Here is a 16,561-nt window from a genome sequence, read left to right as displayed (position 1 = left end):
ACTTTTATGAAGTGTTTGTTTTTCTATCCAGTGGCACAGACAAAGCCAAAGATTGATTTTCAAGGGTTTCAACTGCATCGCTAACTTGTGCGCTGCACATCAAATAGCCAGTAACACATCGAACTGGGGCTTTGAAAGTGCAAGCACAGTAATAGAATAGGCAATTTAGGCATGCAGTTGCATATACATTTTGTTCACCTAGGGCCAGATCCAGCCTTAGTGTGGCTGCTATGAGTTTTCCCATTTTTTTTCTATTTATTAAAAGCTGCATCAAGTCGTTAATTTCTTTGAAAATCCAACCCCATCACTGCTGCCAGCACTGATTGAATCCAGGAGTCCTTTGCTCAAGCTATGCTCCTCCAAAACCAGTTTGCGTGGCTAATTTGAATTACCATGTGTTAATGGCTGGTAAGTGATGTACAGTTAGTAAAATATCCTCCCTGTAACTAGACAGGAAGACACCTGTGCATATACATGTACCAAAAGATTTTCTGAACTGTTCTGGCTCTGCTCTAGTGATCCGATTACCAGGTAGAACAAATTCTTTATTTAAATTTCACAGGCAAACCAAAATGCCTGTGCCAAAATGCTGGATGTGTTCTTTACCAATTAGCTTTGTGAATTTAATGTATTCCTCTGATGGTTTAAATTGTGTATTTTGAGAACTACAGAATATTTTGTTAAACAAACAGTACAATTATCCTATTTTACTTTCATCTACTTAGTCTATTAATGCAGGTGACTACTGAGCGTGCATGTTCCTCTAGCAGCAAAACTTAATGTGTACCAAGAGACTACAGTGATAAATTACATGTACATACTGTGTCATATCCAACTAACTCAAATTGACTGTGCTCTGCATTATGCTGTTAGTGCATGGAAGATCAATAAATATGGAGACAATCCAACAAGGCTTTCTCCATTCCCATCCAATTCTAGTAGGTCTGAGACAGATCATGCTACTATGATGTGTGTGCTGCTGCTGAAGGGGGCAGGTGGTGCATAGACACCATTCAAACTTGGCCTATTCAATCCAAACTCCTCTAACTCTCCATTCATGCATAGCAAAACACCATCTGGTCCTATTTTGCCTCCAGCAATCACAGCTGACCAAAAACGATAATAACAGCTGTTGCAAAACAAAAGCCAAACAAAGAGGAGAGGGAAAGGTTAGAATGAAGTCCAGTGCTGAAAAATACTCCATGAAGTGAGAAATGGAAAAGGAGCCATTCAAATATCCAAACCCCATTGAAAAGAGTCAGCACCAGACTGCTGGTTAAACTTGAGATATTTAATCCATCTGTCTAGAAAAATCTTCAAACCACAATGGTCAGGTGATAATATATAGTTGAAATTATGCAGCATAAAAGTATTTAAAGCCTTTGTTCTCCGAGCTGGAAACTAATGACCCCATGTCAGCTAAAAATTAAACCTCCTTATGTTCTTTCATCATATGGCAGCCTAGGTTAATGTGAAAGTAGAATGTAGTTAACTGGGGTGATAAAGTATCTAAAACCTTGGGAAATGAAGGGGGTAGTTAAGTACTTGTTAATGATAGGAGTAAAAACTTTATTTAATAGGTGTATGACACCAAAATCATTAGGCATATTTCCTGTATGAATTGTATATTAACAGTTGTATTTCTGACCTGTAACAGCAAAATTATGTACTCAAACCTGGAGCATATGAATGCTAACTTGTACAATTTGAAACACAAGATGTTCTGCAATATGCTGTTGTGGATCATGTGAAATATAATTTTGTAACAAGCAGGGGGAAAGTAGTTTTCCATGATTCAAATCTTGACATTTAATATATACAGTTCTGCTTAATGATTAATGTTTTTAACTGCAGTAATTAAAACTATTTTTCCTGGAACTGACTATCAATAGTTCAGCAGCACTGAAACAAATGGGATACCACCCAGGATTTATTAAATCATTTAATGAGCGTAATAACACCTGAGTCTAACTGCAAATAGTTGAAAACAGACTTCAGTTGTAATTAACTCTTATTACTAGTGACATTTTCTCAACAATACTTCATAGGTCTTCAAAATGACAATTATAAAACTAATACACAATTACTGTCACATGCAGTTTAGCAATTATTTTTGAAGGCGTTTGTCTAAAGGTTTTAAAATAGACTATAAAATGGTTCCCATTGTTATGTAACGTTGGTTAAAAGTGACACAGAAAAATCTCTCACTGCCAACCTCTGCTGTGACATTTCTAACGCATGCAGACTTCCTCATGTGTGGAATAAACAGTCTTCCTCCGAGATGTAATTAGACATCATAGTAAGACTATTTCGAACACTGGTACCGGTCAACTAACACCTATTACGAAATACTTCAATTTATACACGAATGTTTCTGCTCCAAGAAATCTATAAATTTATAATTAGAATCTCTTGCTGATCAATAGTTGTACATAATAAACAAAGTACCAGATTATGAAATATTGAAAGCTGAATTCATTATTAATAACTCACAACATATAGTAAATCTTCTCACAACTATAACTGCAACTTTTTAGGAATCTATATTCCATTTTGTTGGGTTCTGTCCTGAGCTCAGTAGCCATGGACACCACCTCTAACATGCTCATTCTTTTCAGATGAGGATTCTGCTCAGGCTTGACACTTGCGGTTTTTAATTTTCATTTTATCATAAGCAGTTCTAAATTGTTGCCAGTGGTAATTTGCAATTTTTATCAAGACCTCTTCATTATAGTTTCTGACAGAACAGATGCTGTAATTAATCACGCAAAACAACTGGGGAGTGTGGTCACAGTGCACTCATAGGGCAGCTATTATGGGGAAAGAAATCAGAGAAAGAAAAAGAGTTCTCTTCCTTCTCAAGAGTAAGAATGTATACAAAGCACCAGCATCTTGACACTATAGCAGAGGAAGATTCCAAACCTGCCACATGACATGCTTATGTTCTTTACCCCTAGGTATCACTCAGTGCTCATATGCTAAAATATGCAAATAAGACAAATTGAGATGAGCCTGAATCACAAAGTTCAGGGTTTTTATATCCAGGGTTTTGAATCAGCCTGTTACAGAACTATGGGTCTGTGGCAACAAAATTCTGGGTTTTTTTAAATCCAGAATTTTGACTGAGGACCATTTTGAAATACTACTAGTCTGCCTGATTCTGCTACCTCGTCTCCTCAAGTAGTGCCTTTGATCTTATGTAATATCTGTGTATTGTGACTGTTTTGTAATCCCACCCTCTATACCCTGCCTGTGCAGTTAGTCACAGAGACTCGAAACAAGTCATACGCTGTTCTTCACATGTTTTAACGAGGGCACTTGTACATACACCAGAACTGATCATATGCAGCACCAGCAAACTTTGCACAGTACCTAGTTACACAGTGTGCTTGAGAAAATAAAAATCTGAAGGGAGAAGTAAGTAAGTTTTTAAAGACAGTAGTATTAAAAGTGAACACTTTTTTCTGGTTGTTGCATCAAACACTTCCAGTCCACTGGTTTTACGGAAATGTGTTTATTCTATAGCAAGATAAAAGCATTTATTTTAGATAAGCAAAATACAAACAACTTAATTGCTGCTATCATAACTCATAAAAAAGTATAAAACAGCTTAAAAACACAATAAGCAATGTAGCAATTAATAGTTCATGTTACCAGTGTTTACATTAAAGCCTCGTTTATGAAAACTTTACAACACATGATATGAAAAACTTACAACTTTTAAAGAAAATATTTACATTGATTATTCAGATGTGGAGCTTCTTTTAAATATTCTACTGGCATTACAGCATATTAAAACATCTTGCATTTTTTAATCAGTTTTTGTAATAACAGTTTTATTTAAGTGCATTTCCCTTTTAAAAATACAGTGTATTAAATCTGAAACTCGTCACTTAAACACAGAATATAATATTCACATTTGTTTTGCAACTGGAATTAACATAATAGGGTAACAGTGTCGATATATATTTTGTTACAAAGTATGGTAGGTTTATTTGGAGAAATCAAAGTGAAAGGATGGGTCAACCATTAAAGTTTAGTCGCTTGCATTTGTTTTTCTGAAGACGTGTAGGAAAGAAAAAATTAAGAGCTTTGGCAAAAATCTGTGATTTACATTATTTTCATGACAAAAAATGCCATCAACTACTCACGTCATACAAGTATGATTGTATGAAATCCAATCATCATTTTACAGGTAGTTACAACTGTGCTTTTAAGGGTTTCATGAGTTTAAACTGCCTCGAAGTGCATTACTCACTTTTTGAGAAAGAAAGGTGACCTTATATAACTCTGAAAGGCCATTTTGCAGTCATAACATCCACGTATTTATCAGGCCATTTTATTCACATATTGTAGGTAAAGCTAAAATAAATTAAAAAGGCCATCACATGAAAAGGAGCACAGCTTATTTTTTATTATTTTTTTTTTAACAAAACGATGTATAGTCAGCTAAAAGATGATACACAGCTACATTGTAGTTCTTTATTGCCTATCTAATAGACACTTTAGAGGATCGTTTGATCTGTTATGCATCTCTGCATAACTACCATCAACAATTTACAGTTTTCAGCCAAATATGGTTTACCCCTACCCCCTAGATAAATGCAAAACAAGGTTGCAAGAACATTTATCTTCAGAAAATACTAACCTGTGACAGTACTTGAGTCTGTGTTTGGGACGGTATTTGTGACTGGTGCTGCTGAGATGCTGGCTGAGGGCTCCCAATGGCAGGGAGCGGGGAGGTCATCTGGGAGGTTACAGGGGAATGCTGCTGAGGAGAAGGCTGGGACTGGTGTTGCATGTGTTGCATTTGCTGCTGCTGCATTTGCTGGAGCTGGAGCTGTTGCAGCTGCTGTTGCATTTGCTGCTGATTGATTTGCTGGTGAAGATGCTGCTGCTGCTGCAAATGTTGCTGCATGTGGTGCTGAAAATGCTGCTGTTGCATTTGTTGCTGGATCTGCTGATGCATTTGATGCTGATGTAGTTGCTGCTGCTGCATTTGCTGCAGCTGCTGCTGCTGCAGTTGCTGCAGCTGGTGCTGCTGGGTTTGCATGGAAGGGCTCACTTGCGATGAAGATGGTGTTGCAACGATATTTGTTCCCATGGAGCTTATCAATGGGGCTGCAATGTTTGCTGGCATGTTTGGTGCAATGGTAACAGAAGCTACAATCTGATTCATTGGCAGTCTCATGGTTAAAGGTTTTGGAGCGATTGCCCTGGGAAGGGATTGTTGGAGAGTCTGAGGAGATGCAGACACCGCTGCATGTTGAGAAAGAGGAGTATTCAGCAGAAGGGAGGATGACAAATTAGTGGACGCCAACGTTTGCTGAACAGACCGTATTGTCTGGGCTTCAGCGGATTCTGCAGCCGCCTGTGTTTAAAAGAGAAATTCAAGAGCTGATATTGGTACAGAGAAGGGCATTATTATCAGGCTCACAAATTATTTGACGTCCCTTTCTGCCCTCATCTACTGTTAACATAAACAGCTTAACATGAAGTAGGAAAGATAATTCATCCTAAGCAGTCTTACAGTTGGGACAGTGGTTCATGTAGCAGATACGAGTCACACCACTTCTTAGAGTTTGCTCAATACAACTGATTTCCTTTATTGAACAGCAGCTTCAATAGATTTATTATCTCATTTCTTATTTCTTCCTTTTTACATTAAATCTGTACAAGATAGAGAGGCCGGCAGGGATCCTGGCTCAGAGTTACCCAGGTCAATTTAAGGGACCACACATTTTTACAGGGACAAAAAGGGGTGCTGTTGATGAGGAGAGAAAATCCAGAAGCTGCCAAGGAGAGTGGGTTTTTTTCTGGAAAATATCAATTAGCAGGGAGAAGAGACCATTAGGGCTCATATTCATTCCATCATGCATTAATACACCGCTCTAGCTGGTACCACAAGCAACTAAAGTTCTGGTTCTGACAGGAAGCTAAATTCTGCTCTCCCTGAACCCTTGCAATCCCGCTCAAGTCAATGGGATTGCATGGTGGAAGACCTGAATTTGGCCCAGCAGCTTTAAGATAAATACCCACAGGGACATCATGGCAAAATACATCGCATACTTGCATGTTTGTTTTCCACAAAACTTTCCTGTGACAGATCTGAATGGAATTACATGATGACACAGCACTGAAGGGCAAAACCTCTTTAACTGACTTGTAGAATATGGATCTCAACTATTTATTGTCATTAGTGTACCAAGTCTGAGTTCTTTACAGATGATTAAAGTCTAAAGGGATTTCAATGGGAGTTTGGTTCCGAAGCATTTTTGAAAATCCCAGTAAGTACCTACCTGCATCTTTAGGCACCTAAATATATTCAACAATCTGGGCCTGTTATGCTGACCAATATTGTCTCATTGTTTCTACGTAGTCCCCTGTCTGTCTATATCCATCTGTTCTCTTGTCTTATACGTCGATTATAAGCCCCTTAGGATAGGGACCATCTTTTTGTTCTGTATTTGTAAAGCACCTAGTACAATGGGATTCTGGTCCATGACTTGGGCTCCTGGCCACTACAGTAATACAAATAAATAAAAATAAGCAGCCCCACTGTCTTTGAAAGACAATGATACTTTGGCTCCTAAGCAACTTTGGTGCTTTTGAAAAGAGGATTAGGGTAACATTTTCAAAAGCGTCCAAGTGACTTAGTAGCTTCATATTACAAACCCTTGAGATAATAACGAGCCATATCCTGTGGACAATATAACTTCAGATATAGCGCAAAGTTTTCAACTACTGGTGTTGTTTTTATATCTGTAATCTGAATTATTTGAAATGCTTAACACTTTCTCTTGTGCTATTCATATAAGTGATCCTGAAAGCTGGTTTTCATCATTTTCTTGTACTGTTTCCTTATGTTTTATTGTTGCAGTTAGGGATTCTTTTGTAATTAATCCATGAAACATGTAATTATGTCTAGTAATTCTTCCATAGATATTTTAGTTGGACGCATGGATATATCTCTTGCTTATGTTCAAATGTGAAAGAAGTAGAACCAATCTAAGAATGCCAATTAAAAAGCTACTTCTGACATAACGCTATAGGCTGACTTTCCTCATATTGCAAGTTGGGTTTTATAATTGTATTTCTTCTGAAATACTCAGTGTGGATCCCTGACAGGTTGTCCATTTGCAGGTACTTTCTAACTTCAAAGCCACAGTGTATATCTGTCCTTCAACAGCAAGAAATACACAGGATTCATCACATCTCATCTTCCACCTTGCCCCATATCCAGTATATTCTGTGTCTTCTTAAAAAGTGGGTACTTGGGAAATTCTGCAAATAGCTTTTAAATCTGAGTATTTAAAAGTCAATACATTTCTAATAACCAGATTCTACTTTTACAAACTGTCACTCACCGTAGCACGTATTACTTTACTTGTAAAAATAACCCAGAGACAAGGTGTGTTTGTATAGTTGTTGTCCGATATTTATTACTGTGATTTTAGGACTATGAAAAATTTTTGTGCAAAAACTAAGCACAGAATGTTGTTTGAGCTGTTATGTTTCAGGGCTACATTAAAGGAACTCTGGGATTCTAGATTTATTTTTAATCACATGACAAAATTCACATTTAAATAACCATTGCCAAACTCTACCTTATGTTTGATTGAAGTTACCATCAGGCTTACCTTGGAAACAAGACTAGCTCTATAGGCAGCAAGTGCCTTTAGGTATTCTTTTTTGGCAGCTTCTGTTTTCCTTTTATATATCTGTTAAAGAGACCACAATTAACACCAACTTCAGCTTACACATTTTTCACCATAAAACAGCACTTGCCAGAATAGGGTCATACTTGTATACATGCAAGGAATTAAAGATATGGTCCTGCTTTTCAGTCTATAACCCCCCGCCCCCAACAGACACACGTGATTTTTCTTCTCTTAAAATGTTGACACTAGCCTTACACTGAAAATCATATTACCTTTCACTGTACACTATCTACTCCCATAGATGAACTTCAGTTTTCACCTTACTGCCTTCCTGTTTGGATTTTAACCGCAGTATCCTAATGTTTTCCTTATCACTAATCATATTATTGTTCTATGGCTGCTACAAATTGCTATAGTGAATGATCTTAGCTGGTGGTCAGTAAGTATGACATTTTTTTCGGCAAGATGTTGCCTATTATATTCTCAATTCATGCATAGGAGTTATGTGGCTATGAAGAGGAACACAACCCCTAAGGAAGAACAGCTAATCTCTAAAAACTCATTCTACTGTACTAAGTTTTAAAATGAGCTATGAATAAAATTTCAAACACTAGGCTGATATAGTGAGGCACACAGGGTTGGCTTCAAAGGTTTGAAACCAACAATCTTTGTAACAAAGGTTCATAAAGAAGATCAAAGGAAATGGAAAATGTGTTGCACCTTCCCTTCTTCTAGTCTAACTTTTGAGTATAGTAAAAAAGAAAAAAGCTTGACAATATATTATTTAATTATATATAACGGTGTACTGGGATGCCTCACCCAAGCTTTCTCCAAACTGACCTGTAAAGACTGGACTTGATGGCAACAGAGTTATCTAAATGAATTGATAGGCCACCAAAGTTCGATACCACCATAAGATTCCTATAACGACACGCTGTTCTGCGGTCAGCTCCTCAGCAACTGTAAATCAGCATAGCTCAGTGGAGCAACATTGATACACACTCGCTGACAATCTAGCTCCTGTTATTTACTTAACAGGATTGTCATTTTACTTCTTGTAATATACTATTGCATAACTGCAGTCTGTTCTTTATTACCTGTTTTTGTTCTTCTCCTAAACTGTCCCACATAGATGCTACTATTTTTGAAACCTCTCCAAATGTAGCATTAGGATTCTGCCCTTTAATTGCAGCCTGTGTGTCCCTGAAGAATAGAGCATATGCTGACACTGGCTTTTGTGGTTCATTGGGATCTTTCTTTTTCTTCTTCTTTGGAGTCTTGGGCTTCTTGCCAGAATCTGGAGCAGCTCTTTTTTCTCCAGTAGCCTAAGAAACAGCAACAAAAATCATTGCCTACACAGTATATTCAGATATATGTGTGTATGAAAAATCCTCAGTAGTTCTATTAAACAACAAATGAATAAGATTAATGGACAGGTAACGTTTTAGAATCCTGTTGTGCAACCGTTACTCCTAAGTAGAATTAACTCAGGCATTTAATCCCATTGGCCTTAATGGAACTAAATGGGTGTGTAATAACTATTCAACATGACTAAGGGTTGCAGACTCAGCCCCTTAAGTTTTAGATGGGAAGAGCATGTCCTGGATATAATTTCTATAAAAATTAATACAGGATACATTACATATTTTGTGCATTCTCTATGAAAGAATACATTTCAGCAACAGAAACTCAAAAATAAGAAGCTTAGGGGCACCTCCTGGTCCCTTGGCTAAGCCTGTTAACCCCTTGGGCCAGGGGTTACAAATACTTTCCTCTGGCTACAGAGCTAGAGTGAACACACACTGCTATACCTCTCTAACTCCACCACTTCCTGTGGGTTGATGGGTGGAGAAGCAGTGAACAGATGGATCCATGTAGTCATCAGTTCCCTGCCAGGGATCCTCCCCAAACCTCACTGAGGCTGGTACACACGAGACTCTCCTGAGGACCCCTCCAAGAGTCACAGAGGGGGCTTCTTACAACATGTCTATGCTCCTTGCATTCTACCGCATTCTGCTGTTCTAGGATACTCTGTGGCAGCAGAGGGATATGGTGAAGAAAGGACTTTCTCCATAATATTACTTTGGTATATGATGACCCTATCCTGCAGGGCTTTCACATGCACAGTTCCCATTGGTTTCATCAGGAGATCTGCATGGGTAATACATGCAACCCTAACCCTAAAATAAATTTTAATTGCTAAAATATTTGTATTAATTTCAGTTGATCCGGCCAGAATAATTCCTTTGCTAATAGGTCTATTTAAATCTCAATGGAAATGAACTACAGGCATACTAAAACTTTCATAAAAAGGGAAAGGTCAACCTTTATTTCTAGAAAAAAGCATGTATAGTTAAATATAAGATATTAAAGAATGTTAAAATGTCAAAACAGTTATAAGATAGCGCAAACTGACTGATCATATCTATAAAATCTGAAATTTGTCACAGAAATAGGCCTATACATACATACGTGCCTAAGATATCCTCCTAAAATCACTAAAATGCTATATTATGTACACTTCATAAGCAAATATAGTTTTACTAAGTAAAGAGGTCACCCAGAGCATATGAATATTGCCACAATCATATACTCCACTACTGAAATACTTGTATATTTTACCTGGCCGGCCACACTGCAGTGAAGTCAGCAGTTCTATTGCTACGTATTCAAAACTATATTATATATGGTCATATATATTATAACACATACTATAACTTACTCTGTTTGATTCATCTGCATCCTCTTCATTTATAGAGCTGGATGGGGAAGGAGTTGCTGATTTACTTGCAGGAGGTGAAGGAGAAGTATGTGGCAAGCTAGTGCCTCCTAAATTTAGTCCCAACTGTGCACTTAGCTGAGACTGGTTAATGGTGGTTAACTGACTAGGAGGCATAATTCCTGAACGAGCAGCATCAGTCATATGAACAATCGATCTCATAATCAAAGAATGATCCTGGCGATACTGTGAAATTTGTGAGTGGCTATGATCCTAAAAAGCATGGAAAGAGCAAATATTTAGCAGCGACCATAAAATAATGTTATGGATAGTTTTAACAGTCTTATTTAGTTGACACTGTCAACTTGAAATCTAGTCAGTTTAAAAAATGAGTTAAAAGCAGCTTCAGGTATAACACCTTCCCCAGAGTCCCCCTGCCCATTTTTGTGGCATTATAATCACATTTCCCTATTCTTTAAAATGTTTTCCACCTGTCATTGCTGTGCAGTATACCGACCAGAACAACAAGGGGAAAAGACTGACTGACTGTGCAGGGGAAACTTTGAAACTGACTAGACACAAATTGCTGTCTACACACCAAGTAAACAAAATGAAAAAAACAAACAAATGTACGTTTTCCTCTACTGAATAGCAACTCAGTTATTACATAGCTCTTATCTGTAACCAAAATAGGTTAAAAAATAATTCATACTGAAGTGGAATCTTTAAGTTCTTTTAAGCAAAGAACCTGTTGTGTCTGGAACTTAGACATTGCAGCATGCTAGTGCACAGTTCAAATAATTCAAATCACTGCTAAAAAACCCATTCTGCAGGTAGCCTACAAAAAAGTAAATATACAAAGATAAAAATAAAAACCAAATAACTAAGTACACATGGAATTAACAAGCTACATCCTAATCATCAGCCTTATTTTTCTTGCATATTGTGTCTCTGACACCCACCATTTGTGGGTTTTTTGTCTTTACAGATCATAAACTCTTGAGGGCCAGGACTGCTTTCTTATAAATCTGTACAGTACCTAGCCTGTTTATAAATAACAACAGAGACCCTTAATGTAAAACAGACTGGAATCTGTCTATGCATAAAAAGGTTTTATTATTTGTAAGTATATAAAGAAGATCAATGTTCCATAAAAGAACATTTAAAATTGAAAGAAAAAATGGTAATTTATAGACCACACTTAGTAAATGGAGAGAATAAAAATCTCACAAATTGATTTAGAAATCTGCCTAATCTATATTGTCCAAACAGAGGGAAATGCAAGAAGTAAATTAGATTCTGAAAATTATTTCAGTGGTAATGATCTACAGCATAATTATTTGCTTATAAAGGAATACTTAAAGAAATACTGTAGAACCTCAGCAAACTGCAGATTTGTGAAGTGCTCAATTTACAGTCCATCCCCAACTTCCCTGCTGGTTGCTGAGCTTACTTGAAACACTGGCCAGAAGCATCTCAGTAGGACCTGATAAGTGCTGAACTTATCTGACAATCTGGAGCTTATTTAAGTGCTTCAATAAGGCTCAACTCTTTCAGAATTGCCCCCAAAGAATCTGACTAGAGCTGGTCAGAAATTTTCAACAAAGCATTTTTTAAAAAATTTTTTAGAAGTCAATTCACCAAAACCAGAAGTGTTTATGAAACAGGTTCACATTCAACAAACCTCCTGACTCCAAAAAACGTGTAAAAAAGTTTTAGAAATGGTCAAAACATTTCATGTCAGCTTTTTTTTTTTTTTTTTTTTTTTTAAGATTTTGATATTTTGTTCCATTTCACATCAGGAAAAAATTTCAATATCTCAAAAATATACACATTATGGGAAAACCATTTCCTGAAAGCTCCAAGGTATGAAAATCTGGCCCTAAGTGCTGTAGGGGTTGGTAGTGGACGGTGATGTTCATTCAACGTTCTATCCTCCTCATCTGTTGGAAACAAGATTGCCCAGCCCCTCTCACTTCCCCAGAGCACCCAGTCAGTGCCCCTTCTACATTAACACAGAATCTAGGGTTCTCTTGTTTTTGTGCTGATACCCACTGAGGAAGCCTCCTTCAATTTGCAGAGTGGTCTAGCACACAGCTATGGGATGATGGATGTTTCCAGTGCCAGAACGCACCAGGCTGTGGGACAGCCAGGCTATCTGTCACACAAAACACCCAACCATACCAAGAAGTAGTACTTCACTGGGGTCCAACACAGATGCACTAACCCTCCAAATTCAAGGTACAGATCTCTACATGCTGGGATCTCAGAACCTGCCAACAGCTTCCCCAAATTTCCCATGGTCTACGAGCTGCTGCCAGCTGGGCTGCTCACCCCTGCTGGACTTCATTTTTCTTCTTATTTCTCAAATGCTTTTATTATCTCCCACCTCCAAGAAAAGGAACCTAGTTCCTTAGAGATGAATGTGTGTGCCAAAAATGAAGCACTTGATATAGAAATGTTTAAACCATCAGACTGATTAACTGAAATGCCTATTTGCTTCAGGGCACCTTTCTGGGAAATTTACTACCGCTAACTATAGGGTCACTCTGATTTAGAATTATATTGACAGTGGCATCTGGAAGTCGTTCCAAGGTTGTTGTTTTTTTAAGGGATATCACTTTCTGTACATTAATTAAGTCCTTTTGCTTTACAGACACTCTTTTACTGCATAAAGAAAAAAAACTGCTGTTAAAACAAAGGTGGAGATAATCAGAATTCGCTTTCTTTGTGGGTCATGCACAAAGCGGTTTCTAGGAAGTATTCTACCTCTAAAAGACTAGTTTTCCTTCGCTTCCTTGCTGTTACACAAAACCATCTTTCACAGTCTTTATACCAAAGCAGCAGAATACGAAGCCATGGGTTACAAATAATTGACTCTAAGTCTTGACATTTTGGTTGAGTCTATGACTTTATTGAAACTAAATGCTCTTGACTTTGCACCGACTTAGAATTTAATTTTATACACAAGCCCATGAATTGTTAACTGTTCCTTCTTTTGACATGTTTGTGTGGGAAAGGGGGAGTTCTCTTTTTTTTCACCTCTTTGTATTTCTTTATTATTCCCTTCCGTTTTGCCTCAAAAAAATTTAAGTAAAAACACAAATTGGAAAGTTAGTAACATTTCATCACTGGAAATGGCTAACTGGCATCAAATAGAAAGTCTGATATGAAAAAAAAATATTTTAAAGGTTAATTTCTGGTTCTTATATTTTGATTTGGTAAAAAAATAGTTTCTATTGTCATGTGACAACCACCAGCAATACATTTGCTGCATTTATACTCAGTTATATTCCTAATATATGTATTTCAATAGCATGATGAATGGAGCGTGAATACAATTATTATTTTGTGGAGAGACATTGTGAATTTCAGTAGAATACTGTACGTAACTGTGCATGCAGAGGAGATTTCAGAAAAGGAAGTGGAAGAGCTGTTTATATTTTTATAATGGTCTGATGTGATAGTATGAAGGAATGGTATATACACAGTCCTAACTTTTTTGGTTCACAGCCTAGGTGAATCCCTTCTGAGCTTGTAAATCAACTTGAGGGCACTATTATCATGTAAAAGTCCACCAACATACCTTAACTGTTTATTTTTTTCCTAAAACATTTTAAGCATGGTGGATTCCTTATCAGTAACACTTCCTATAGAGTCAACAGGATCAGTAGCATTTCCTTCATTATCTAGAGAATTATGAGGAACTTTCACATATCAGAAGTATTCAGGGAAAGAATATAATCAGTGTTTGGATCACAGTGTCTATGTGATATTTTAATTCCATTAGTACTTGAAACACTGACAAGTGAAACAGTAAAGCTCACATATTCAGAATGCATCTTTTTGGAATAGTCAAAACAACAGATAATACTATGTACCCATTTCTAGAGCCTTGCACAGATACAAAATTTGTATCTGCATCCGAACGGCAATCTGCAAAAATGATCCGCGGATGAGGATATCCGCAGATTTGCAGGGCTCTACCAATTCGTATTATGAATTTACTTGGGATTCGGTGTGGTTTTTTATTTGAAATGTGCACAACTTTCACAATATAACTCAAAACTTAGATCAGGTTTGCCAAAATATTCATCCATCTTTTAAGATGAACTGAATCAAGTTTTGAGTGAACCTTGTCTGATTTATGGTTTTGGGTTGAAATTGGACAATACTCCATGGTTCTGACCTGAAATGAGACAAAATGCAAGAGTCCAGTAGCACCAGGGCTAAATCAGGTTTGAATATCATAAGAATTAGGGGGTGCAAACTTATATGAATTTGAAATCAAAATGGGAAAGGATTTGTATGAACTCGGTGCTGACTGAAAACCCCAGGAGCCCAAGTCAGCAGACATGGGCCAGCTGCGTGTGTTTTATTGTAGTGTAGACGTACCCGAAGTTTCACATAGCTCTGCTTAATATCCCTCAAGAGCACTAAAGATAAAGTTACGGTGGAGTCCTGTGCAAAAGCACTGTTGTGAGGGAGTCAACAAACCCTGCCCCTTCCAGAACACCCATGCTCGGGGCAAGTCAATATTTAGCCTAAAATGTTTTATCACCAAAACTCTCCCCTCTCAAATTGTCCACAAGCAAATGTTAGTGTCCATTATATGTGTGTGCATAATTTAACTGTTCGTAGTCCTAGAGTTCTGCACTATTATCTCAGTGTAATGTGATACACAGAAGGCAAAATCAAAGGAACCAAGAGGATCTCCAGACATCAGACTGCTCACTGCTTTGCCAACCTAGTCTAACACTCTTTTCTGTAAGCATCCCTGTTTGTTTGTTTTTTTTTAAAAGGATTGTCCTTTTGAACTGTCCATCTCCCTCTTCCCTCCCCAAGTAATGGAGGCAATTACTGCAGTGCACCAGCACAATGTTGCAGACTTCACTATATGATATGCAATGCAGATACAACTGGAACTATATAGCCTTTCCTTCCAACCAAGGACAGTGCTAGATATTGCTCTTGTAACATCAAACTCACAAAACATCCAGCAGAAATCAAAGCGAACTATTTAGTATTCCTCTTGATAGAGCAGAGTGAAATTCACCTGGAGCAAGGGGCTAGCATGAACCTGTACACTGCTTACATCCCATTTAAACCCTATTTTGATGGTAACTTCTGTGTAATGGCATTGCATTAGTCTTCTGAAGACAGGAGAATTTCACCCTACATGAACATTTAATATGATATTTTAAAAATACAATCTGAATTTTAGGCTCAAATCACTAGAAAAATCACTCTTAAATATCATGGAGCAATCCTGAAGTCTTGATAACTTCAAAAATACTGTTAAAATCAAGGGGGCCAATCCAGAATAATTTATTTAGGCAACACTTCCACTTAAATTTCAGTGGGAGTCTTGCAGAAAAACAATGTCAGGACAGTCCAATAAACGTTTTGCCTGTATAAAGATACAGGACCAGGATCAAACTCTGAACTTTGTGGGTCAGTTTTTTACAGAAGGATATGGTAAATGTCCCCACAGAAGTATGTATTACAAATCCTACACTTACGTGTGCAAATTACTCTGCGGGTATACCAACTACCCCCTGGAAAGTTGACTTAAAACATTACACATTCTATTATCCTTCAGATTTGTCACTGTCAAGATAACATAAGCCAATGTGATATACCAACTGATAAATTTACTTCAATATAAAAAGCAAAACCATCGCTTGTTCCTATCTGTAAATTACTCAGATTTTGTAAGTCAGCATCTCTCTGAAGGAAATCATCAATGTTCTCTCTCCACAACTGCAGTATAGATAAAAGAATCCATTAATCAAATTTGTAGAAGATTTGAATTTGTCCGTCCATCAAAAAAACATACTAACAGGATGCTTTTATCTGTCAGATTAAATCCTTGTTTTATGAAATACAACACAAAGCTTTGCTCAGTATTGCCACCATTCAAGAAGTATTCATGTTTTCAAATATACAGATTAAATACCAGCCCAACTGTGGTTGCCAGCATCTCCTGTTCCACAGCCATGACCCTGTCTCACGTCTCTGGAGAGAGGAAAGTTTGCCTACCCTTGTCCCACAACAACAGGAAAGGATAAATGACCATCTCCATTCACAGGGAATTAAGGCTGCAAGATACATCTAGAAGTTCCTCTGGATAGAGGAGAAATGCACAGGTTCTGCTACCTGAAAACACTTAGGCTGTTTT

At 37.4% G+C, this 16,561-nt stretch overlaps 1 protein-coding gene across 3 annotated transcripts in view; it reads right to left on the bottom strand.

Annotated features, from left to right (window-relative positions):
* Positions 1-3,829: 3,829 nt before the first annotated feature.
* The window catches only part of TOX3 (TOX high mobility group box family member 3), an 85,975-nt gene continuing 73,243 nt past the window's right edge, over positions 3,830-16,561 (bottom strand). For all 3 annotated transcript variants that reach the window (XM_084644424.1, XM_084644425.1, XM_084644423.1), the window contains 4 exons: positions 10,384-10,653; positions 8,759-8,986; positions 7,641-7,721; positions 3,830-5,371 (listed from right to left, as the gene is read on the bottom strand). In XM_084644424.1, the coding sequence (XP_084500550.1) occupies positions 4,634-5,371; positions 7,641-7,721; positions 8,759-8,986; positions 10,384-10,653 (1,317 nt within the window). In that variant the 3' untranslated portion in view covers positions 3,830-4,633. The remainder of the gene's footprint in view (positions 5,372-7,640; positions 7,722-8,758; positions 8,987-10,383; positions 10,654-16,561) is intronic.

Source organism: Lepidochelys olivacea (genome assembly GCF_965140295.1).
Source record: "Lepidochelys olivacea isolate rLepOli2 genome assembly, chromosome: 12".
NCBI classification, from domain to species: Eukaryota; Metazoa; Chordata; order Testudines; family Cheloniidae; genus Lepidochelys; species Lepidochelys olivacea.
The sequence above is the reverse complement of the archived record's forward strand: the minus strand, read 5'-3'. Positions and strand labels throughout refer to the sequence as shown.